The sequence below is a fragment of the Hemicordylus capensis genome, chromosome 5 (genome assembly GCF_027244095.1).
Source record: "Hemicordylus capensis ecotype Gifberg chromosome 5, rHemCap1.1.pri, whole genome shotgun sequence".
Classification (NCBI taxonomy): domain Eukaryota; kingdom Metazoa; phylum Chordata; class Lepidosauria; order Squamata; family Cordylidae; genus Hemicordylus; species Hemicordylus capensis.
The window spans coordinates 258,731,461-258,756,569 of record NC_069661.1 but is presented as its reverse complement, the minus strand read 5'-3'; the positions used below and the strand labels follow the sequence as shown (position 1 = coordinate 258,756,569).

The following is a 25,109-nucleotide window of genomic DNA, read 5'->3' as shown; positions in this document are numbered from 1 at the left end:
GAGAGGTCCGTCTGCAGCTGCCACCGGCTTGTCTTGTGGCCACTCAGGGACGGGCCTTCTCCGCTGCCACCCTGAGGCTTTGGAATGCGCTCCCTAGTGGAATAAGCCTCCCCATCTAGTGGAATAAGCCTCCCCATCTCTGACAGCTTTTTAAAAGTCTTTTAAAACACATCTCTTCACCCAGGCTTTTAATTAATGCTGTTTTAATGGTTTTAATGCTGTTTTAAAATATTATTTTAAAAATTTTTAAATTGTTGTAATGTGTCCCCCCCCCCATTTTTGTCTTAACGAATGTTTTACTAAATGTTTTTATTCTGTTGTAAACCGCCCAGAGACATAAGTTTTGGGCGGTATAAAATGTTTTAATAAAATAAATAACAATAAATAAAAACCTGCAAGTCTCCATCAGTCACTATGGCCTTGTTTTTAAAGATCGGTTGTGAAAGTGCATGGAAGAGAGTGACGGTCAGCAGCAGGAGAACCAGAAGGCATTCGGAACCACTGGCACGAAGACACTGCTTTCGGTATCTTTCTCTCAAGAGTGGCTCTGAGTACCCAACGGCACAGCAACAGCAGGCTGTGTTAGATGGGAATCAACACTACAAGGTCAGAGAGACTCAGCCCCACGTGCAGGAAAGGAGGAGGAGGAGGAGAGTGATGGCAGCTGGGGACAAGGTGCAGACTGGATTGGTGAGCTGGTGAAGTCTCCAAGGTCCGTGAGCCCAGAGATGTGAGGGACAAGTTACCAAGGACTTCTCGAGTCTACAGATCCTTGTCCCTCCTGGCTCATGCACGACTGAATGACACTCCCAGACACGGCTATGAACTGATCACATCTGACCAGGAGGCTCAGAGGAGGACCTGGGGCTCAGATGGCCAATGCTCACCAAAGCTCCCTGCGTGAAAGGCAGAGCACTACAAAGAGAGAGAAGACACTTCTGGCCAATGACTAGATATACAGATTGTGACGACGAGAGATATTTGGCTTCTGGGGTCATGGTCTCAGCTTCCGTAATGAAGGGCTCCTGGCAGGGGAGGGAAGGACCGGGAAGAACATGATTGGCAGAAGCCCAGTGGACCTGATGAAGAGGGCTGGAAACCTCATCCTGTGGAGGAGGGAGAGGAAAGCCGTACACTTTGGGGACAAGGGACGGAGTAAGACAGGCTTGGGTGCTACAGGAGAAAGCAGGGCAGTTGTGGGCTAGTCTTGCAAGCCCCATAATAAGGCTAGCATGAGAGACCTTGGCACATCACGCACAGAGCACAGAACACAAGCAAGATCAACTTGAACTCCCAGCACAGGGAGGTAAACAGGTCTTGATCAGCAGGACTGAGAGGGGGCAGAATGACTCCCAGGACTGGAACAGAATAACTGGAAGAACTGGCTCAGAAATAAAAGAGGCCACAGAAAAGGAAGGGGGAATCGTGTTCCAGGTTCATCCTGCATGCACCTATGCAGCCGTTCAAGTGAGTGAACATGGTCGTTCTGTGGGCAAAAAGAAAGAGAGGAGGAAATAAAAGCAGCCATGGAGTTGGGAGTCCCCCCGCCCCACACCAGGGAGAAGATGTGGACGATGCTTTCATTACACAAAAACTTGTGTCATGCCGCCTTGGGATTGTCCTAATGAAAGGCAGGGTATAAATTTAACAATAAATAAAATAAAAAATAAATAAAAAACTTGACAAAGTTCCGCATAATATTTTGGATAGCAAACTGCAGGCTAGATGATAAGACTGTCAGGTGGGTTGGAAAACCAAACTCAAAGGGTGCTCATCAATGGCTCCCCATCAAACTGGAGGGACATTTCGAGCCTGGTGTTGTTGAGGTCTGTCCTGGGGCAGGACTCTTCAGCATTTTTACCAGATGGAGGAGTGGAAGGAATCCCCATCCAATCTGCAGGGACAGTTAATGCCTCGGAAGATAAAATTCAAAATGACCTTGATATCATGCAAACGGGCTGAAACAAACAAAATGAAATTCAAGAGAGAAATGCAGACTTCTGCACTTAGGAAACAATAAATAAAAATAAAAATCCACAGGTGTAGGATGAGAGAAAGCTGGCTTGGCAGTAATACGTGTGAAAAGGATCTCAGAACTGCAAGTCGGTCACAAGCTGAACATGAGTCAGCAGCGTGATACAGCTGCAAATAAGTCCAATGCTATTTTTGACTGAACTGACACAGCCATGGCTTCCAAGTTGCATCAGGAATAGTTACGCTTTACTCTGCACTAGTCAGAGCTCAGACCCAGTGCTCTTAAAAAGGCACTGCTCTTAAAAAGGATGTAGGCAAATCGGATCAGGTTGAGGAGAGCAACAAAGATGTTTGGGGATGTTGAGCCTGGAGCAGAAAAGACTGAGGAGGGACACGATGGCCACCTTCAAAGACCTGAAGGGCTCTTGCACAGCAGAGGGCAAAAAAGTGCTCTCTGCTGACCCTGAGGAGGCCAGGCTTAGATCCCACAGGCTGCTGCTAAAGGGCTTAAGATAAAGGAGGGAGGATGCCAGTTCAATATTCGGAGGTTCAATTGGCAGCTGAGTCTGGACAGGTGGAGGGGCATTCCGTGCAAAGTGGGGCTGGGAATCCCGACAGTAAAAGACACTTACAATTCAATAATTAGAAAGTTTAAAAAAAAAAAAAAGAGAGGGAAGAGACTGAAACTTTGCAAGGCTTTAGTTATAAATGTTTTCCACCCAACATCTAACCTGCCATCATGTGGGGATGCAGCAAGCCTCTTCAGGGGTGGGGGCTGCTCCACAACTCTGCTGCCCCACACACCACACAGACCTACCTGGACCTTCAGCACGGATAGCCCCTGACCCCATGGTGGGCTCACAATAGAGCCTTCTGCCAGCCAGGTGGATGGCTGAAGACTGCAGACAAGGAGTATGTGCAGCAGGACAGTCTCCAAACTCACAATCCACACCACGGCTCCTCCCAGGTTTTCTAGCACAGGGAAGCCCTCCACTCCCGGGGAAGCAGGCAGACCTTCCTCCTCTTCCCACCGGCTTCTGGGACTCACCTCAATCAGGAAGTCTCCTGTGCGAAGTCCTGCTCGCCAGGCCACACCCTCCACGTCCACGGATTCCAGGTACTGGAGAGCCGGGAAAGCAGGCGTTGGGGTGAACTCCTCAATCGGAGTCTCAGCTGAAACAGAGAGGGCTGCAGGTCAGTCAGGGCAAGGCCTTTGCCCAAGCACAACAGGAGAGGCGTGCATGTGCGTGAGTCCTCCTTGCAAACCATCCACACCCCCAGCCAGTGTGGGCCTTGGAGTCACTGCTGAGACCACCCTTCACAAGAGAGAGAGAGAGAGCGAGAGAGAAGAACGTGTTCCACATGTATCTGTTCAATAAGACTTGAGGCTTGAATTTAAGCAATTCAAGTGGGCATGTCTCATATCTCATCAGTACCTCCTCCTCTAATTTTGGGGCCCACTAGAGCACAGACCAGATGGATCCCCAAGACAGTGACCACTGAAAAGCAGCAGCACAGCACGACTGGCAATGCTCTCTAGGTTCCCAGGCCAGGCTGTAATCGGAGACCAATGGCCCAGCATCCTCTGTGGCATGGCAGGAGATCTGGTGGGATGGGGGGAACGCTTGAAGCACACACCACTCTCTCACCCCTGCCTAGGACTGCCTGATGTGCTCATGCTGTCAAAGCGGCCTTTCTCTTCTGGAAGGGACATCAGGTGCTTGGGGGCAACGTTGAGACTAAGGAAGTGCTTGCACACTTAACCCACAGCGTATGCTCCAGGAGAGGGGTGATTTTCGACCATCTCCCCTTCCCTCGAAAGCGGACTGTGACCTCCAAGAACGTTCTCCAAGGCTGAGCAACCCTTAGGGACAAATTCTGGGGGATTAAAGTTGGCTTCTGAGGGAAGGGGAGATCCATGAAAATCATCTTTCCTCTGAGTATCAAGTGGGCCAAGTTCATTTGCAGGGGTCCCGCATGGCATAGCATTGCTGCAGTCAACGCTGGCAGACCAGACAAGCAAGAGTTTTACCCAAGGAGGAGCCCCAGCAGCCAAATCCATTCTTTTAGACTCCTTCAGACATTTGCCTGGGTGGCATTCACCCCCAATCTACCAAGAATTCACAGGTGAAATGGTTACGCCTTTAATCAAAATAGGCATCTTTTAACTAAAATCGGTTTTGTTACTGTAGGGCAAGAAGGAAGGTAGCTGTGTAGCAACACTTAATTTTTTTTTTAAAGGATCTATGGAGAATTCAAGGAAAACACAGACCTGGCAAATTGCACCAGCTAAATCAGGGGAAATATTCCAAACTATGGAAGATCGAGCCTGACCTCTGCAAAGGGAAGTCTCACCTCAACAGTGTCTTAGGGATGTTTGATGGTATCAACAAACATGAACACCCAACGGCAGAGATAAAGGGTGCACCCCAGGCCCTGAGAAAGAGCCCCCAGAAGTCCAAGGGGATGCCCGTGTGCTGCAGCCGCAGCCAGGTAAGTTATAAAAAGGAAGCAGGAAGGCCTCCTTGGAAAACAGAACATCTTGCTCAAGAGGAGAACAAAAAGGAGCACAAACTCTAGCAAAACAAATGTACGTCAGCAGCAAGCAAAAAAGAATAAAAATTACAAAAGCAGACAACAACAAAAACCCAAGAGCCTGAAATACATCAGAAGCCGGAAGTCAGCCAGAGAGACAATGGGGCCCTTGGGTGGAAATCTGGAAAAGGGAGGCTGCAGAATAGCTGAATGCCTAGTTTGCATTCCTCTTCTTCACTGCAGAAGATGCTGGAGATAGGGGTGTGCAGACTGGCTCAACCTCGAGCCGGCTCGACCTCGAACAGGACTGGGCCCAGTTTGGCAACTCTACCTGACAAGCAGCCAGCCTGCAGGGAGCGAAGAGTGGGAGAGAGAGAGGAGCAAAAGGAGCCCTGAGAAGGAGAGGCGGCTGTGCCTCCTAGGGCGCCCCCCTCCTGCTGCTGCTAGGATGAACCGCTCCTGGGGGAGGCTGAGTCCACCGGAGTCCACAACAGAAGAGGAGCACCTAGTGGCTGCCCTCTTTCCCTGCCACGGCAGCAGGGAAGAGGGAGGGTTGTAGGCCTACACAGATGGTCACTTGAAGAACATCAGCTACAGGTGAGAAATCTGCTTTCTTTCAGATTTCTATTCCAGAATACAAATGCTCAAATAAATGAGCACAAACAGGTGGCATGGCTAACCCTGCTTTCTTCAGCAAGAGCATGAAGGATAAAATACATTCAATTGGATTACTCTCTGGGAAAACATTCCTGACAGAGGCACAAACAGGCAAATGCTTCCAGTCCACCGAGGAAGACTGAGTCAAACACCTCATTGATTCGAGATGGGCAGCTGTAATTCTGCAGGCAAATAAGTGACTGATGCATTTGCCAGACCATGAGATGAAGTGGCTTCTGTGGCCACCACAGTGCAATTGGAATGCATCTGGCCCCGTCTCAAAGCATCTTTTGCAAGATCTGGGTGAGAAGAGGAGATGGTGGGGACAGGCGAGTGAGCTTTCTGCTCTAATCTAGGGATTGTGAGTCGTGTCCTGCTCTACAGCAGAAGTGCTAGTATTAGGCACTGTTTGCTGGTTGCAAACAGATCCAACGGGGGGAACTCCCCACAACTCAAAGATCATGGATAAGGCCACAGGACTGACCATTCATTTGTGGGGCAGAGCAAGAGGTCAACTTAGGGAATCTGCAAGAACATTGGCTTGGCCCTCCCTATGAATTGCGAATAGATGAATGCAATGGTGTAGGTATCATCCACACAACTGAAGGGTTAGGCAGAGCAGTGAGGCCCAGCACCTCCTTGGTAATGATACAAGACTCTGCTGCCCCATTGACTGTGGCGATGAACACAGCATGCACCACAAGGACTGGAAAAAGGACACAGAGCGCCTAACAAAGAGCCTTGAACTCCCAATCATGTATATGTACACAGGTGCATGGATGGAATTCCGAGCTGCGCTGGTCAGAAGGTGGTCGCAATGTACACCCCATTCTGATCTTGAGGCCACCATCGTGACACCAGCATTGGCCCTGGTGGGACAATCGGAACGCCGTCTGTCAGGCTGGGAAAATGCATCCATCACTTCAAGGCTCGAAACAGACTCCGAGGAGTTTCCTCTGTGTATGAGATGGAAACACTGGGATGGAAACACTGGAGCCCTGCTGGGAGGGATCAGATGCACGAGAAGGTGAGACCAGGAGGCAACAGCCACTTCTGGATAGCTCAAGCAGGACGGGCTGGAGATGCCCAGGCAGCGCCAGCCAGGCCTGAGAGGGCGACAGCACCGCCAAGAGGCAGGAAGGGAGAAGGAAGGCCTTTCTTCTGGCCCTTCTGGGCTCCAAGACAGGCAGCCTTCCTGGTCGGGACGTCCTCGTGTCAACTCCCAAGCCCGTCCAAGGGGAGGTCCATCCAAATCTTTGATAAGTTGAGGTTGGGATGAAGAACCATCAACCAGTGGTCCGCATTGTGGCCAAATTGCAACGTGGACATAAGTAACACTCACAAACAAGGGAGTGAGAGCACAATCTACAGCACTGACCCCGGGAAGGGGAAGCCACACCCTGCTAAACCTATTGCCCACCTAGGAGCAGACTTTTCTTCAGAGTATGGGCTCCATGATCTTGGGTCATAATGCTGCTTGTGACCATTACATAGGAACATAAGGAGCTGCCATATACTGAGTCAGACCATTGGTCTATCTAGCTCAGTATTGTCTTCACAGACTGGTAGTGGCTTCTCCAAGGTTGCAGGCAGGAATCTCTCTCAGCCCGATCCTGGAGATGCTGCCAGGGAGGGAACTTGGAACCTTCTGCTGCTCTTCCCAGAGCGGCTCCATCCCATAAGGGGAATATCTTACACGTCTAATCTCCCCTTCCGATGCAACCAGGGCGGACCCTGCTTAGCTAAGGGGATGAGTCATGCCTGCTACCACAAGACCAGCTCTCCATTGCAGTCCTCTTCCAAATACAGAGGCTTCCATGAAGGGTTAGGGTTAGAATCTCTCGCTGAGAGTCTGCCCTGGGACGACAGCGGGCGGGTGTTTGTCAGACCCACTACACTATAACTTGGTATCAGGATGCCAGGGACCCCCGACACAGGATCAACTACCATCTTGAGAAAATGCAGTGATACTTGGAGAGGTGGGAAAGCCTTCTCGAGTTTATTTAGCATGAGATGTGGGGAAGAAGCTTCACAAAGCCTCAACTTGCTTTTGTTTCAACACAGCAAGGGTTTTTACCTATAGACTTGCCCTTCCTTAATGGCAGAGTGCTGGGCAGGCTTCGAGGTCTTAGAGTGAGCAAGTGTAAGAACCAAAGAGATCATAGAATGAAGCACCACCGTGGAGGCAAACTGTGCCCGAGGATGCCCCCCTCCTGCCCAGCCAGCCCCCTCTTCCCCAGGGAGGCAGCCTGCAAGTTCCAGGGCGGGAGAGGCAGCTGGGTGGGGAGGCAGCAGGTGCATCCTGGTATCTCGCGGAAGTCATGGCCAGGACACTGCAGTGGGTGCACGGCAGAGGAGAAGCTTCCACTGAGCACCCCTGCAGGAGCAGCGTTGCCCTCGTGGGAGATCACAGATCCTGCCTCGCAGGTGGGGAACTCCAGGAAGGAACAGTTCCTACAAGGGCAAATTCACACAAAAACATGGGCGGGAGACCCCGAGGATCCTTGCAGAGCTCAGCATGTGCTGCAATGTTTACTTCACTCCGCACCCATTTAGCACACCATCACAAACCTGCCATCAATGGAGTTGCAAGCTGGCCCCTTCTCCGCCCCCCCCCCCCGGCACGCCACTCTCTTTTAAAACTGGAAATGAGGAGATGCTCATTTTTGTGCAGGATCACATTTCCAATTTCACGCCTCTTTATGCCACCTGAAATCCGATTGGCCTTCAAGGGTGTGCATCTGGCATGCTCGGGAATAAGAAGAGAGTGCCAGGTTCCAGACAGCTTCATGGGACCCGGGCGGAAGGCAGAGCCACTGTGGGCACTTCTCCTTGCTTCACAGGGAATGAAGTCAGGCTCCTTCGGGGAAATGGCCCTGCTTGGCTGAAAGCCTTGAAGCCTGTGGATGGCAGCAGGGAAGCATGGTGTGTGTGTGTGGGGGGGGGGGACAGCACCTCTGGGCGGTGGGCTGCCAGGGTGAGAAACGCATCACTGGAAACTGGCAAAGGGTCTCCTGCCCTCTGCAGCCATCAAGGCTTCAAAGACCAGCATCAAAAGGAGCAAACGGAGCTGCCCAGGAATCCGAATTCTGGACCCAACTCCTGCCTTGCAAAGGGAAAGATACGGTGGCCTTTGAGACTTGTGGTCTTCACAAGGGGGGCAGCAATGGAGGAAGTTTAAAAAAAACATGAAAGGGGGAGGGAAAACCAGGAGGCAATTTGGGGGAGCTTTTAAAAAAGGCCCTGCAGAGCCCCTCAGCCGCGCCAGGACTGGACAGCAATTCCCTCAGTCTGCTGACTACTGGAAAAATCAGTGGGGGGTCGGCGTGGGAGCCACATGGTTCATGAAAGGAGCTCCGTTGGGACATCCCAAGCCTTGGGCTCCCCCAACTCCCCCTGATAAGTCCTGGGCCAAAGGGCTCGCGCATGGCATCTTACCCGGGTCTGGGGCCCTGTGTCTGCCTGGGCTTAGAGCGCAACGCCCATTAAAAGGCAGGCCTGGCCCTCCGCTCCGAATATCAAGGAATGGAGGCGCAACGGACTGGAGGAGCACCCAGCTGGGCCAGGGGAGCCGTGGGTGATCCTGATCAGCAGGGGTGTCTTGGCAAAAGTCAACGGCAGGAGGAGGGCGGAGTGATCGTGTGGGTCCCAGGAGCTCTCCATTCGGGGGAGTGCACAGCTCTCCCCGCCCCCAGCAGGGAGCTCCTCCAGCCCTCCTTGCTGTAAACGGGAGGGATCATGGCAGTGATAAGCCATTGCAATGGAGGAGCTTGCTGCCTTGTAAGAAGAACCCTGCCACTTATGCTCTGAGACTGTTCACACAAGCTGCCCTCCCCAAGCTTGGACAGCCCCACCTGTGTAGGGTTGCTCATGTGAAGAGCTCGTGTAAAAGAGCCCCTGGTGGTGCAGTGGTAAAACTGCCGCCCTGTAACCAGAAGGTTACAAGTTCGATCCTGACCAGGGGCTCAAGGTTGACTCAGCCTTCCATCCTTCCGAGGTCGGTAAAATGAGTACCCAGAATGTTGGGGGCAATATGCTAAATCATTGTAAACCGCTTAGAGAGCTCCGGCTATAAAGCGGTATATAAATGTAAGTGCTATTGCTATTGCTATTGAAGTGCTGGGATCAAAGCCAATCCTGTCACTCCCTCCCGGGTAGCCCGAGTTTTTTACTCGGGCTTTTACCTGGGTAACAGGGCTTGAGCGCACCATTTTACCCAGGACTGGAGTCCTGTGTCTGCTGGGGCTGCAGGAAGACACAGAGCTGGGTGCCTAGAGCACCCGGCTTAAGTGGAAATCCCGCAATGCACCACACTCCTTGCGCAGTGCATGAAGGGATGTCAGAGCAGTGCGGATCGTGTGGGTGTGCATGCCGCGCACCACACAGCAGATCTGTGATCGTCTGCAGGGGTAGGTAGGTAGGTTCGACCCTGCCTTCCCCCACCCCGCCTGTCCTCCCCGCCCCAGAAAAGGTCACGTGAATGACCTCTCTATCTGGTTGTCATTTCAGAACTTGAAAAACAAAAGGGCACAGTTGATGAGGGCTAGACAAACAGGAATGGATTTTGTGAGTGCATTTTTTCAAGTGCAAGATTGCTGATCCCATCAATCCATTCCATTCTGGATGCTCCTCTTGGTTGACTGGCTATTGTTAATTAGAATAACGACATGCCCGAACCAGAGTCACTGGGCTTCCTCCTCCTCTCCGCGCTATGCCTTATCATGGAGATACTGGCCAGACCCACAACTGCAAGCAGTAGTGTGCAGCATCAACAGGCACGGTCTTGCCTTGGGGCCCTCCAACACATGGCCCAGCTGAGCTGCCACACTGCAAAGCTTCACGGAAGAAGCCAGCCAATGACTGTTCTTGCACCATCCCCACTGGATGGACTCTGAAGGGAACCAGCACTGCAGCTATAGCTGAGCGTGGGCTCATTTCTGTGGCACCAGGGCTCGTCAACGTGGCACAAGGGCGGAGAGCCAAGCAGGGCCCATCTCAAAGTCATCTTCCATGGTCCTAAACAACCGAGGGGAGATGCAGCGCCATAGTCAAGTGCATGAGCGGTGTGCAGAAGGCTCCAGCTCCAGCCCCTCGAGCTAAAGACAGCAGCGGCAGGCATGAGAACCCACCCAGTGGCAATGGAGGGTGCTGGGCTAGGCAGATCATTGCAGAGGCTCAGGGCCAGGCCAGCTCCTTCTTTCCTGGGGAGTCTCGGGTGTGTTGGTTCTAGTTGGTTCCTAGGCAGCTGCCCTCTGTCTCCAGAGTCTTCACTGGCCATAAGCACGTATCAGTGGCCATGCTGATCTGTTCCATCGGCCACTGTGGGCGCTGCAGCTAGCAGAGATGACAGCACCAGCCTCCCCCACTCCAGGGGGTGGGCTGCTTTTGCTGGGCACTGACAGGTGTTCAGCCCCATGCAGAGCACACCGCAGCAGTCTGGGGGTCTCAAGGCCCCAGTGTCGAGGCCCTAAGCAAGCACAGCCCCGGCGTAGAGGCCAACCTCCTCCCCCCTCAGCAGTGAGGGCAAGGGGCATTCTGAGTGCAACTAGAGACTCTCTGGATACCAACAAGACTCGGGGCATCAAGTGGCTGAGGCAGAAGACAGCTCTGCACAGGAAAGAGGGTGGCGGGTGGGGACAGGGTGACCAGCCGTCAGCAGTGTGAGCGGGAGAACAGCCTCCAGGGTGATCCCCGGCCACTCCGGGAATGTGGGAGGTGTTGGGATTGGCACACCCCGGGCCCCACAGAGGGTTAGGGATGGCACCCTTTGAGGGAGAGCTTTGCAGAACCAGCAGCACCAGCAAAAGCCACTCACTCACTCCTGCTTCCCAAATGATGGTGTCTCCGTGGACACAGCGCAGGGCCCCTAAATGGGAGGCTTCTGCTCACAGGGACCCAGGCAAGGAAGAAGTGAGCATTGCACTTTGCACGTGTGCAGCACTCTTCAAAGGGTTCCAAGTGCTTCACAGGTTCTCATCCTTGCAACAAACCTGAAAACTCGGTCTGCATGATGATTTATAACCATTTATAGTTAACATCCTGCAATACGCTTGGGTGCAATCGTCTGGCGAGATCGTCTGGCTTTGGCTCAAACTGTCTGCCACCATGATGTGTTGGCCCTTGAGGTGAATTGCCGAGGGGTGGATGTGGTGGTGGAGTGCCCAGTGCCGGATTGCTAGTTCCAGATCTAGCAGGCAGCACGATCCCAATCCACTCTGCCTGTCCACATAAGCCTGGGCCGTGGTGTTGCCCCTCATGATCCGAACATGGCAACCTACAAGGTCTGGCCAAAAACCCCCGAGGGCCTTGAATATTGCCAAGGGTTCCCAAGAGTTCACAAGGTGCCATGCTTTTGCCTTGGACCAGTGCCTGTTTAAGCGAAAGTTTGGGAAATGGGCACCTCAGCCTTCTTCCGATACATCCGTGGTGAGCCTGAGGACTTGTCTGGTGAACGGTGTGGATTGATGGTGATTTGGCCAGATAGTCCACCAGGTGAGAGTAGGATGAACTGAAGGTGGCAGTTTTAGAGTCTTCGATTGACGGTCTCTTGTAGGTTTGAAAACAATGATGGATAACCTCTAAAGGGGCTGCATGTGTAAGCGGCCCCTTCTGGTGGCAAGACTGCAGTTGTGGAAGCCATGAAACCCAACATGCATTGTATTTGTCATGAAGGGTGGTATGGTGACCGTCGAAGAGAGCAAGCAAAGTCTGTGACCTGTTCTAGGTGGTTGTCCAGTAAGGTCACTGCAGCCACGGTGGAATCAGACACAATGCCCCAAAACTGTATCCTGCATGTGGGTGTCAGCTGAGACTTTTTTTGCAATTTATGTTTAGGCCTAATTCTGTCAGCAGAGAGGTGGTCTCTCGAAGATCCCCCCCGCCCTTCGAAGAGTTGCTGGACATGGGGCCACTAGGAGCCAGTCATCCAGTTGATTTGTATTCCTTTCCCCTGGAGGTGGCCTACCACCACCGCCATGAATTTTGGATACATTTCTGGGATGGAGGAGAGGCCGTAGGGCATCGCCTTGAACTGGAACATGCGTGATCCTATCTGAACACGTAGAACATTTCTGTGTTGGGGCCCAATCAGTAATAAGCGTCCTCTGAATCTATGAAAGTGAACCACATTTCTTTCGAAAACAGTGGAATGATGTCTGATGCCATCAGCAACCGGAAACGCTTGTAAACGACAAAGGCATTTAGGTGTATGAGATCTAAACTGAGGCGTAAGCCTACATCTCTCTCCGGCCCTGTATAGTAGTGGAGAGAAAGCCATCCCTACGATGGAGTGGAATTGGTTCTATGGCCCCTTTCTGGAGTAAATAATGAAGATATAATCTATGATTTAGGTGTGAGTGAATGAGACGAGGCTCATGTGCCCCCTTCCCCTCTCCCCCTTTGCACGCAAGGGTAGGAGACAGAACGCGCCCACTTCCGGTTCTGAATAATCAGCCGATTCCCCTTATGTCTGAACTTGGAGGATTATATCCCCCCCTCCCCCAACTCTGGTTAGTTCAAACAGATCCAGATCAAACTGTGGTTCCATATCCTGGTTTGTGAACAAATCACATGAGCCCACTAAGGCTCAGTGACGGTCATCTCCAAACCATGGCTGAGATGATAACCTGAACTGGGCCTGAGAGTGGCTTGCCAAAGGGAGGGCTGTGCAAGCCGGCTAGGTCTGAGCCAGGCTTGGCTTGACGGGTTCTGGGTCGGACAGGATCAGCTTCGGCCAGTCCTAGTTCGAACTGAACAGTGCCCGGTTCGACCTGAGCCGGCTCGGAACTCTACTGAGAAAGGGGAATCCGGTGAGGATTCCCCTTTACCAGTAAGGGAGCGGGGCTCTCCGAAAGGTAGATGGGGCGGGGAAAGAGTAAGTAATGACAGCGACTCCACACCACCCCCACTGGCCTCCCCCTGAGTATCTAGGGCTGGTTCAGGCCCAGTTTGGGCTTCTGCACAGGCGTGGCCCGAACCAGCCCTAGATACTCGGCGGGGGGCACCCCCCCTCCCCACTGGCTGTCGCCACCGCAGCTGCTGCCGTCGGCACCTTCAAGGTTATTTCTTACTCTCTTCCCACCTCTTTAGGAGAGCCCCGCTGCCACTTGCCCTTTACTGGTAAAGGGGAATCCTCACCGGATGACCCTTTACCAGTATAGCTCCAAGCCCCTTCGAAAAGGCACGGTTCAACCTTGAACCGGGTCCACTTCGACAGTGCACAGAACTGGACTGGGCTTGGACGGCTTGAATCTGGTTCGGATTCAAGCCAAACCGGTTTTGCCGGTTTTGTGCACATCCCTAGCCAAAGGCCACCTACTGAGCCTGTGGCAGAGGTAAGATTCCAACGAGGGACTGTCTCTCGGCCATGACACGATAGCAGCTGCCCCTGCTTCAGCTTCACTTCTGCAGAACAGGAACCACTGGTCGGCCAGCCTGCTGGGTGCTTGGGAGACCCCGGGGTCTGTGGTGGGAATGCCTCTCCCGAGCATCAGGGACCACTTTCCTTTCAAAGAAGGGGCATTTCTCCTAGAGACACACCAGCACTGACTCTCTGCTGTCTCCAAGCTGCCATGAATATGCAAAGTACAGAGGCATAAATCTGTGTTCTTTTTAATCATTTATGCTGATGATTCAGCTTGCCAAAGACGGGCCGTGCTGAGGGCAGGTCAAAGAGCCACCCTCCTGATGCCCCACCTGGGGCAACTCACCACAGGCCTTGCCCCCAATGAACAGCGATTCCAATGTCTCAGTGTGAGCTGCCTGGATAATTTTCGGAATGTATTATTATTATTAATTCGATTTCTATACCGCCCTTCCAAAAATGGCTCAGGGCGGTTGACAAAGAGAAATAAAACAAATAAGATGGCTTCCTGTCCCCAAAGGGCTCACATTCTAAAAAGAAACATAAGACACACACCAGCAACAGCCACTGGAAGGATGCTGTGCTGGGGGTGGAGAGGGCCAGTTACTCTCCCCCTGCTCAATAAAGAGAATCACCACGGTAAAAGGTGCCTCTTTGCCCAGTTAGCAGGGAATGTAGAGTGATGCATCATCCTAAAATTTAGAAATGAGGGAGAAAGCAGAGGAGCTCCGTTCCTCGCCATCTTCGGGAATGCCAGAGATACTACAAGCTGGCAGGGATTTCTAACTCAACTGAGGTTTTTTTAAAAAACCACACACACACACACACACCCCTCTCTGTTGAAAAATGTCATTGTGCCTGGGGGTGGGGCTTACGAGCTCCCCTCCATTCCTGGGACAGGGCTTTTACTCAGGGGGTGTGGTCTTCCCCATGAATGGGCTGCTGGGCTTCTACTGGGCCCCTCCATGGTTAGCCCAAGGTAACACCACCAGCAGATGGGCCGGCTGCCCTCAGCCTTGCCCAAGCCTCTCTCGGCAGCCACGGTGGCCACAGCCTGCCGGCGTGTTTCACCATGAAAGTTCCAGGTCCCAGGAGACTCAGCCCTGCTCTGGATTCCTTCCCATGCAAGCTCAGCAACAACGGGGAAGTACACAACAGCCCTCCCCAGCCAGAATGCCCCCCCCGGCCCCACCTCAAGAGGAGCCTTCCTTCCTGAAGCGGCAGCCCCTCCGGGGGCTGCTCTCCCCCTTGCTCTGCACAGGGCCCAGAGTCCACCCCAGAAGCTAATGCTGCCTTGCCCACCTGCAGGACCCTCTTCCCATCACTGGGGACCAAGCACAAGGGGAGGATGCAGAATCGTGCCCAGCATCTAAAGGAGCTGAGAGAGCCTGCCAAGCGCATGATGGGAAATGTGCACACTGGCAGAGGCAAGGACAAAGCTCTTGCGCTGCACGCGCACCTTTCGGAGCCAGGAAACAGACACGGGTGGTGCCGAGGGAGCCCCCCCCGTCCCGCCCCTCCCTCTCCCAAGAGATGCAGCCAGGGCTTGGCTGGAGCGGAGGTTCCTTCTTCCACCACAGCCTGGACCCCTGCCGAGGGTCCTCCCCCTCCCTGCCGAACCCACCCCAACCACACCAGGTCTGTGCTCTGGGCAGCCAGGCTGGTCAGGGGCAGAGCTGGCATGCTCAGGCTCCAAGACCTCCTGTCAGCCGACAAAGTGGAAGCCCATGAATGAAATTTGCACGGGAGGCAAGGATGGCTCACCCAGCTCCTGAACTGAAAAAGGAAAGAAAGACCTTCCCCTCCCAAGCCTGGAAAATGTGGGGCACGGGGTGGGGGAGGAGGCTGCAACCTCTCACCAAGCTCTCTCCCTCAGCCCTGATTGTGCCCTTGCAGCCGGAGGGAGAGAACTGTGGCAGTATGGCTGAATGGTCACAGACACCTGTATCGATTCGTCCCCTTTGCAGGTGCACCCCACTCCTCGCTCAAAACCCCTCCACGTTTGCTGTCCCTGCACTTGCGGGGCTAAATTGCCCCAGACTGTGAGGGCTTTCTCCCTCTCCTCCCAGACACAAAGGCAGCTTTGCGTGGAAATGGAGTGGGCAAGTGGCCCCAGCTTGGGGGATGTCCAAACCTCGATGCTGAGCATGTGGGCAATGGACCCCCTCCCCAACAGCAGCAGTATAGGCGAGAGCTGAGAACATGGGGGAGACACACACACACACACACACACACACGGTGTGCTACAGCCCTTGTCAGCAAAGATGGTGACCTGCCAGGGTGGTGAGAGAGGTGCCCCACTTCCCCAGGGCTACTGTGGCCTGTCCATGCTCCGGAGAGGAAGTGTGCTGTGCAGGAGGCGAGGGCGCGGAGTCGCCACTCAAAACGCCCCCTCTGCACACATGCAGAGCCCCCTCTTTGCAGCACACACCCCCCCCCCTTCCCCACGTCGGACCAACGCCCCTTCCCAGAGCAGAGTTCCTGCACGTGTCCCAGCCCCACCAGCCGGCTGGGCACGCCAGGAAGGGGCAGCAAGGCGGGCCGCCGCGTCCCCCCCCGCCCCCGCCCCCGCCTACCTTTGGCCCCGCGCAGGACAAAGCCGAAGCCCTCATGCTCTCGCTTCTGCAGGACGGCCGCCTTCTCCTCGATGATGTAGTCACTGGGCAGGAAAGAGCACAAGAAAAGGAAGCTGGAGGGAGAGCTCCGCCGCACCATGGTGGCGCTGCCGCGGGGGGGGCCCTCTTCGGAGCCAGCCGCTCATCTCCGCTCTCGCCCCCCGCTCCCCGGGCACCCAGGCGGGCGAGGGCTCCTTCTCTCCCCTCCCCGATCAGGAGCGGGGTCGGCGGCTCCCCCCCCCCGCCCGGTCACCTGCATGTGTATGCAGAGCGCGGACTGCTCCCACCCGGGGCTTCCCTTGCCACGGAGCAGCCGCCTCAGCGCGGGGAGGCAGGCAGGCGGAGGGCCATCCATCACGGCTCGCTCCCCGCCCCGCCACGGAGCCCTCGCGCGGGTGGGGGCAAGAAGCGGGGAGGGCGGCTTCGGCAGGGAGGGAAGGGGAGAGAGTTGCCTGCCCGGCTCCTGCCACTCTCCTCGCTTCAAACCCCCCCCCCCCCGGCTGCTAAAGAGCCGCCTGTCATTTAAGGGGGGGCGGCGGAGGGGAGGGGGCAGCGGGAAGAAGCGCTGCTGGGCTGCGTGCACTGTCTTCTCTCCACACCACGGCGGGCGGGCTGCCTCTCCATGGGGCGGGGCACACATCCCCACGGACGACTAGCCACTTCGAGAGAGATGCCCAGCCAGGCAGGGAGGGGGCGGCGGCAAGCGAGCAGGGCTGCCGGGCGGGGGCATGGAGGCTGCCATGCCGCGGGGTCCATCCCGCCCAGCAGTGCTGCTCGCTTGACATCCGGATGGAAGTCTTCAGACATTCCGAGGGGACGCGGAGGGGGGGGGAGGGCTGCCTCCACGGAGCTGTTCTGGGGGCAGAGCTCCCCTCCCCTCCCCAGGAAGGACTCCGAGACAGTCAGGCACTGGCACCGCCAAGGGGGAGGGGAACTTGTATGCCCGGCTCAGGCTCACGGGTGTGATCGGACACGGGCACACAAGCATGCATGTGCAATGCCTGCCCATACTGCAGCAGCAGAGGGGTAGACACGCCCCCGCCTCACGTTCGCATGTTCTCGCTCTCTCTCCCTCACACACACACACACACACACACCCCGGTGCACGGAAATCCACGCTGCTCACACTTCTACTGTAGGAGATGTTGCACGAGACCTGTGCACTGCTGCCCTCTTCAGGGCAGCGCATGCACTGCAGAGGTCTACAAGAGCACCTGCTTTGACTGGCAACGGAGCACATGGCAATGAACACAAGGGGGGTCCAGTTCAGGGACCCGGGGGGGGGCGGGGAGAGAGAGACAACGCCATCTGTAGTGGCCTTCCCAGTCAGACTTCCAGTGGGATATTTTGGGCTCCCCTTCATGCTAATTTCAGTAAAGACTGTCCCTTCTTAGTATCATATGCAAGGGTGTCCTGTTTCCCCTTCCCCAGCTGACTTCTAACTTGTCTGATTTTTAACATCACCACCACCACCCATGGCAAAGTCAAAACAAACGACCCAGGCCCCGATCCCAGAGAATTGCCAGTCTTTGATTCTGACAGTGGGGAGACAAAGGCTGGCGGACCGGGGGGGGGGGGGGAGAACATGTAGGAAGGGGAGCCCTCTCCCCCCACGGACTGAAGCGGTGAAGAGTCCCAGGGCTTCAGGAGCACGCCTCTGCCTGCGCTGTGGTTGGCTTGTGCAGGCCCCGCTCTCTATGGCCCCACGATGAGCCACACTCACCATGAACTTTCACAAGCACTCTGGAGGGAAGAGCAAGGGCGGCGGGGGGGGGAGAGACGGGGCCATCACCCCCACGTCCTTGGAAGCTGCTGGCTTCTACACAGGCTGGGGCTGTGTATTCTGCACGGCCCCCTTCTGGTCAGCAAGCCTTGCTGCACACAGAGAACTGGGGGGTGTGTGTGTGTACCTCAGCGGCAGAACACCTGTTCAGCAGGCAGAAGGCCCCAGGTTCAATGCTTGGCGTCACCAGGTAGGACTTATGGGGGGGGGAAATCCTGCCTGAAGCCCTGGAGAACTGCTGCCAGTCAAAGCAGACAAAGCTAGATGGTCCAATAGTCTGACTCAGTAGACAGCAGCTTCCAATGCCTCTGCACAGCTAGTCAAGCACAGTGAGTCGCACAGAACCACCCTGCCATATTCTGCATCTCACACCATGAGAACGCCCCTCCGTCTGCAGCCAAGGTGCCTCCTCCACGGCAAGGAAGGCCCTGGGCTCACAGCAACCGTGTCTCTCTCCCCTCCCCCGGCCCTGACAACTCTTCCTACGGCAATCACACTGCCAAGCCCAGATTAGATCCTGCCTTGTGAGAACTTCTGTAGGAACAGAAAGTGTGTCAGCCTGATGATGAACAGTAGTACATCTGCTCGTCATCTCCAGACTTGACTACTGCAATGTGTTCTATGTGGGGCTGCCTTTGTACATAGTCTGGAAACTGCAGTTGGTCCAGAATGCGGTGGCCAGGTTGGTCTGTGGGTCATCGTGGAGAGACCACATTACTCCTTTGCTGATAGAACACCACTGGCTGCCAATAGGTTTCCAGGCAAAATACAAAGTGCTAGTTATTATAACCTATAAAGCCCTAAACGGCTTGGACCCTGGGTATTTAAGAGAACATCTTCTTCACTATGAACCACACCACCCATTGAGATCATCTGGAGAGGTTCGTCTGCAGTTGCCACCGGCTCATCTGGTGGCTACTCAGGGAGGGGTCTTCTCTGTTGCTGCCCCAAGGAAGCTTTGAAACATGCTTCCTGCTGAAATAAGAGCCTCCCCATCTCTTGCAACTTTTAAAAAGTCTTTAAAGACACATCTGTTCACCCAGGCTTCTAATTAGATGCTGTTTGAATAGTTTGATGGTTTTTAATAGTTCTAATGTTGTTTTAAATTGTTGTAAGGTTTTAACCTTTTTACTTGTTGTTTTCATTGTTTTGTTCTAAACCACCCAGAGGCTTGTGTTTTGGGTGGTATACAAATATGTCAAATAAAATAAAATAAAATAAAATAAAATAAAATAACCCCTGTTCCAACAGAAGTTCCAGCAGAAGGGGGATCTCCTTCTGCACACAGACCTCTCACAGTTCAGCTTGGAAGTGTGAGGAAAGCAGGGGATTCTGTGCATGGCCTACAAGGGACTGTGGCAGGGGCATAGCAAGGTGGGAGTGGGCCCAGAGAGAAGAATTTAAAATGCCCCCCCCCCCAAGCTCAGCTCATGAAGTAAAGAGATCTTAAATGAGGCTGAATAGAGGTAACAAAAATCATCATCCTAATTTTTTAAAAAAGGTTTTGTGAATTGTGGACAATGCGAGTCATTGAATGGTACCAGAGAAAGACCTGCTGTTCTGGTAGCTCCAGGTCTTAACACTCACATCAATTTCGGAGGATGAATACAACTGAAGGAAGCCCGGACAGGTGTGCAGTTGGGGGAGTCAGTCATGTGACTTGCCTCTGGGGGCCCCCCCAAGGCAGTGGGCCCCCAGACACCTGTCTCCCCTTGCCCTATTATAGTTACGCCCCTGGACCGTGGTGAACTGGACCACAGCACTAAAGGGAGGGAAGTGGAGCATTTCTGGACAGGGTGGCATCAGCAGGCAGCACACCAGAGGAGCGCCCCCTCCTGGAAGGATCCTCCCCATGGGCAAAGACTCACTACAATGCATAACAGACCTGGCAGGTAGGTCAGGCCACTAGACAATGATCTCCTGCTCCAGGCTGGCTCAGGATCGAGCAGAAGTCCACACTTGATTGACTCTTCTGTGCCCAAGCCCCAGAAGCCTCTGTTCTGCAGGGCCTCTCTAAACAGCACAGCACTCCTATTCAGAAGGCACTTCCCCCTATGAATGGATGGGAGTCAAAGCGGTGTGTAGGTTGCAGCCCCTCTGACTCTCATTGTGTGCTGTGTTTACACACGCCGGGAGGCCAGAACTGGAGGCAGTTTCTTCAGCACGTTTTGCCGCATGTACAAGTGGAGCACACACGCACGCACACGCACACACACAATCATCCCTCGTTGCCGCCTTACATACAGTCTACACAGAAATGTCTTCCCAGAAGTGCCTTCGGCAGAGGAATTCGGCAACGTGTTACGCAGGCTGCAGATCTCCGCTCTCTAAACTGTGGGAAGAGGCCAGCCCTCAGCCTCCAGATGATCACAAGTCCTCAGCAGAGCAAAGGTGCACGGCCAAGTGCCCTGAGCAGAGGGGCAAGGAAGACACGTCTTTAGGCATAGCCCACCTCCAGCACAGGGCTCAGGCCTGCAGGAGCACCAGCTCCCCTGAGCAAAGGGAGAACAGCTTCTGGGGCCCAGGTAGTCCTTGACCAGGGAAGCACAGCTCACTCCCCAAGCCTCCATGGTTGCCCTTTGCGCCCCATTCCAGAGGCTGCCCTGGGCGGGGGCTCTTCCCTGCAGCCTGGGCTGCAAAGGGCTGCTGGCTCCTCTCCCCTAACCCCACAACTGGTCCCGGCCAGCTCTCCCTCTTGGGCATCAGTAGCGGCTCGTCCTCCTGAGCCAGGGGGCTACCAAAGGAGGCAGCTGCTTGCAGGCTACAGAGGAGACTACAGAGGAGAACAGCAAGATCTTCCCCGAGGGGATCATGGGGCCGCGCTGGGAAGAGCGCTGGCCTGCTTGCAAGCAGAAGGTCCCCAGTCTCCTCCCTGGCAGCATCTCCAGATAGGGCTGCGAGAGACTCCTGCCTGGCTGCAACCTTGGAGGAGCCGCTGCCAGTCCGTGTAGACAATACTGAGCGAGATGGACCCAGGGTCTGACTCGGTAGAAGGCAACTTCCGATGCTCCTTACTTTTGCTGGCTCTGTGGCAGGAGGGCATCTGGATTTGGCTAGCGCTGCCCCCCCCCCCAGCTCCCTTCTTGGAGTCCAAATTATGCTGAAAGGAGGAGAGTGCTGCCTTGGGCCTAACTGGGTGGCTGAGATGAAGGACAATCTGATGGCAGCAGAGAATGACCTACCAATCAGCAGCAGAGAACCTGGACCTTGTGCTTGCAAAGCTCCCCCAGCAGCAGTGGGATGCCTTGTGGCTCCCTCTCGAGAACATATTTGGATGGGTCCCTTTCGGACAAACCAAGCCCTTGTGACTCAGCCGAGGTGCCTCACTTGCCCCCCCAAGGGCTGGAGATGTCCCCCCACCCCTTCTGCCCTGGAGTGCACCCAGGGGGGCAGAAGGGTGAGCTGCAGGTGGCGATATCCACAGGACTGCTGCTCCCGCCCACGGTGTCGCCATGCCCAGGCTGGCATGAGAGGGAGTGGCAGGCCAGGCCAGCTCAACTAGTGGGGCCTTTTCTCCAAAAGTGGCGGCGGGTGGTGGTGGTGGAAAGTGGTGCTATTACTTGCAGCATTTGCTTGTGACATCCACACGCAGCTGTAACCTTTGGGTTCCAAAATGAGGATGCAAAAATGTCCATTCGCTTTCCCTGCATCCGCCTCACACCAGCATTAAAGGTCAAGTCAAGTGTGCCGTCAAGTCGATGTCGACTCCTGGCGCCCACAGAAAAGCCCTGGGGTTGTCTTGGGTAGAATCCAGGAGGGGTTGGCCATGGCCTCCTCCCACGCAGTGTGAGACGATGATGCCTTTCAGCACCTTCCTATATCGCTGCTGCCCGATAGAGGTGTTTCCCATAGTCTGGGAAACACACCAGCAGGGATCTGAACCAGCAACCTCTGGCTTGCTAGGGAAGTCATTTCCCCGCTGTGCGATGAGGTGGCTGTGCGCATGTACTCTGCCACTGAGCTGTGCTCCTTCCTCCTCATTAGTGGCTGCCTGTTTGGTGTCCCCTTCTTCCCTTCCCTTCCCTTTGGGCGCCAGTATGTGAAAAAGGCCAATTCCATGCTAGGGATCATTAGGAAGGGGGTTGAAAATAAAACTGCTAATATTATAATGGCCTTATACAAAACTAATATTATACAAAGGGCCTAAAGCACCTTTGCTACAACACCTGGGGCTTTTAGTTTAGAAAAAAAAGAAGACTGTGGGGAGACATGATAGGGGTGTACAAAATCATGCATGATGTGCAGAAAGTGGAGAGAGAGAAATTCTTTTCCCTCTCACACAATACTGGAACCAGGGGTCATCCCATGAAATTGATTGCCGGGAAATCTAGGACTAACACATAATCAACTTGTGGCATTCTTTGCCCCAAGATGTGGTGACAGCCAACAATCTGGATGGCTTTATTGAATTTACTGGGTAAATTAACAGTCAGGTCAGAACAAAGAGGTCAAATTTCTAGATACACTAAATGACTGTGCCCTAGAACAGTTGGTCATGGAACCGACCAGAGAGAAGGCGACTTTGGACTTAAATTCTGAGTGGCACCCAGGACCTGGTGTGTGACGTCAGTGTCATCGACCCTTTAGGGAACAGTGACCACAGTGCCATCAAATTCAGCATACATGCGGGGAGAGAATCACCAAGGATGTCTAACACGGACATTTTGAATTTCATAAGAGGAAACTTCTCCAAAATGAGGAGTATGGTGAAAAGAAAGCTGAAAGAGAAAACCAGGAGAGTCACTTCACTCCAGAGTGCATGGAGTTTACTCAGATCCACAGTACTAGAAGCCCAGTTAGATTGTATACCCAAAAGGAGGAAAGATACCACTAAGTACAGCAGGATGCCAGCATGGCTCACGGGTACCGTCAAAGAAGCCATAAAAGGGAAGAAGACTTCCCAAATGAAGAGAACAGAAAGGAACACAAACGCTGGCAAAAGAAATGCAAGGTGACAATAAGGGAGGCAAAAAGAGAGTTTGAGGAACATTTAGCCAAAAGTATCAAGGGGAATAATAAAAACTTTAAGTACATCAGAAGCAGGAAACCTGCAAGGGAGACAGTTGGGCCATTAGACAATGAGGGAGTGAAAGGGATTATTAAGGAGGATATGGAGGTTGCAGAGAAGCTAAATGAGTTCTTTGCGTCTGTCTTCACGGCAGAAGATACTGAGCATATAAATGTTCCTGAACCAGGCTTTTTAGGGATGGAGGCTAGAGAGCTGAGTCAGATAGAAGTGACAAGAGATGATGTACTAAACTGTCTGGTAAAACTGAAAGCTAATAAATCACCAGGGCCAGATGGCATCCATCCAAGAGTCTTCAAAGAACTCAAACGTGAAATTGCCAACCTCCTTGCTAAATTTTTCTTATCCTTGAAATCAGGCTCTGTACCAGAGGACTGGAGAGTAGCAAATGTAACACAGGTTTTCAAAAAGGGACCCAGGGGCGAACTGGAAAATTACAGGCCGGTTAGCCTAACATCCGTTCCAGGCAAATTGATGGAAAGCATCCCCAAGGATAAAATTGTAAAGTACCTAGAAGAACAGGCCCTGCTGGGAGTGAGCCAGCATGGCTTCCGCAAAGGTAAATCTTGCCTCACCAGCCTTTTGGATGTTGTTGAGAGTGTCAACGAGGGTGTGGATCAAGGTGATCCAGTTGACATAGTCTACCTGGACTTCCAAAAACCTTTTGACAAAGTTCCTCATCAAAGACTCCTGAGGAAACTCAGAAGTCATGCGATAAGGGGACAAGTACATGTGTGGATTGCAAACTGGTTGTAAGACAAGAAACAGAGGGTAGGTTTAAATGGAGAGTTTTCACAATGGAGGGAAGTAAGAAGCGGGGTCCCCCAGGGATCTGTACTGGGACCGGTGCTTTTTATTTATTCATCAATGATCTAGAAGCAGGGGTAAGTAGCGAGGTGGCCAAATTTGCAGATGATAACAAACTCTTCTGGGTAGTGAAATCCAAAACGGAATGTGAGCAGCTCCAAAAGGATCTCTCCAAACTGGGGGAGTGGGCAACAAAATGGCAAATGCGGTTCAATGTTAGCAAGTGTAAAGTGATGCACATTGGGGCGAAAAACCTCAACTTCAAGTATACGATGATGGGATCCGAGCTGTCGGTGACGGACCAGGAGAGGGATCTTGGGGTTGTGGTTGACAGCTCGTTGAAAGTGTCTATTCAATGTGCGGCAGCTGTGAAAAAGGCAAATTCCATGCTAGGGATCATTAGAAAAGGGATTGAAAATAAAACGGCTAATATTATAATGCCCTTATACAAAACTAGGGTGCGACAACACCTGGAGTACTGCATACAGTTCTGGTCACCACATCTTAAAAGGGACATTGTTGAACTGGAAAAGATGTAGAAGAAGGCAACCAAGTTGATCAGGGGCCTAGAGCAACTTTCTTACGAGGCAAGACTGCAACACCTGGGGCTTTCTAGTTTAGAAAAAAGATGACTGCGGGGAGACATGATAGAGGTCTATAAAATCATGCATGATGTGCAGAAAGTGGAGAGAGAGAAATTCTTTTCCCTCTCACACAACACTAGAACCAGAGGTCACTCCATGAAATTGATTGCCAGGAAGTCTAGGACCAACAAACGGAAGTACTTTTTCACACAATGCGTGATCCACTTGTGGAACTCCCTACCACAGGACGTGGTGACAGCCAACAACCTGGATGGCTTTAAGAGGGGTTTGGATAACTTCATGGAGGAGAGGACCATCAATGGCTACTAGTCGGAGGGCTGTGGGCCACCTCCAGCCTCAGAGGCAGGATGGCTCTGGGAACCAGTTGCAGGGGAGTAATGGCAGGAGAGAGGGCACGCCCTCAACTCCTGCCTCTGGCTTCCAATGGCATCTGGTGGGCCACTGTGCGAAACAGGATGCTGGACTAGATGGGCCTCCTTGGGCCTGATCCAGCAGGGCTGCTCTGATGTTCTTATTACCAAAAGAAACAGAGAAGGGGGCACCAAACAGGCAGCCACTGAAGATGGGGAAGGAGCACAGCTCAGTGGTGGGGCAAGTGCTTCGTAGAGGGAAGACCCTTCTCGGCCTGGAGCTTGGGAGAGCTGCTGCCAGTCGGTGTAGTGAGCACTCAGCCAGATCGGCCAAATGTCGGTCTCAGCAGGAGGCAGGTTCACGTGTTTGAAGAAGAGCCAGCATGATGTCAGAC

At 53.5% G+C, this 25,109-nt stretch overlaps 1 protein-coding gene across 21 annotated transcripts in view; it reads right to left on the bottom strand.

Annotated features, from left to right (window-relative positions):
* Nucleotides 1-25,109, bottom strand: part of SHANK3 (SH3 and multiple ankyrin repeat domains 3) — a 463,679-nt gene that overhangs the window by 95,466 nt on the left and 343,104 nt on the right. For 19 of the 21 annotated variants that reach the window (XM_053255561.1, XM_053255566.1, XM_053255564.1 and 16 more), the window contains 2 exons: nucleotides 16,105-16,187; nucleotides 3,023-3,162 (listed from right to left, as the gene is read on the bottom strand). In XM_053255561.1, the coding sequence (XP_053111536.1) occupies nucleotides 3,023-3,162; nucleotides 16,105-16,187 (223 nt within the window). The remainder of the gene's footprint in view (nucleotides 1-3,022; nucleotides 3,163-16,104; nucleotides 16,188-25,109) is intronic. The other 2 variants (XM_053255557.1, XM_053255559.1) reach the window with 1 other exon arrangement.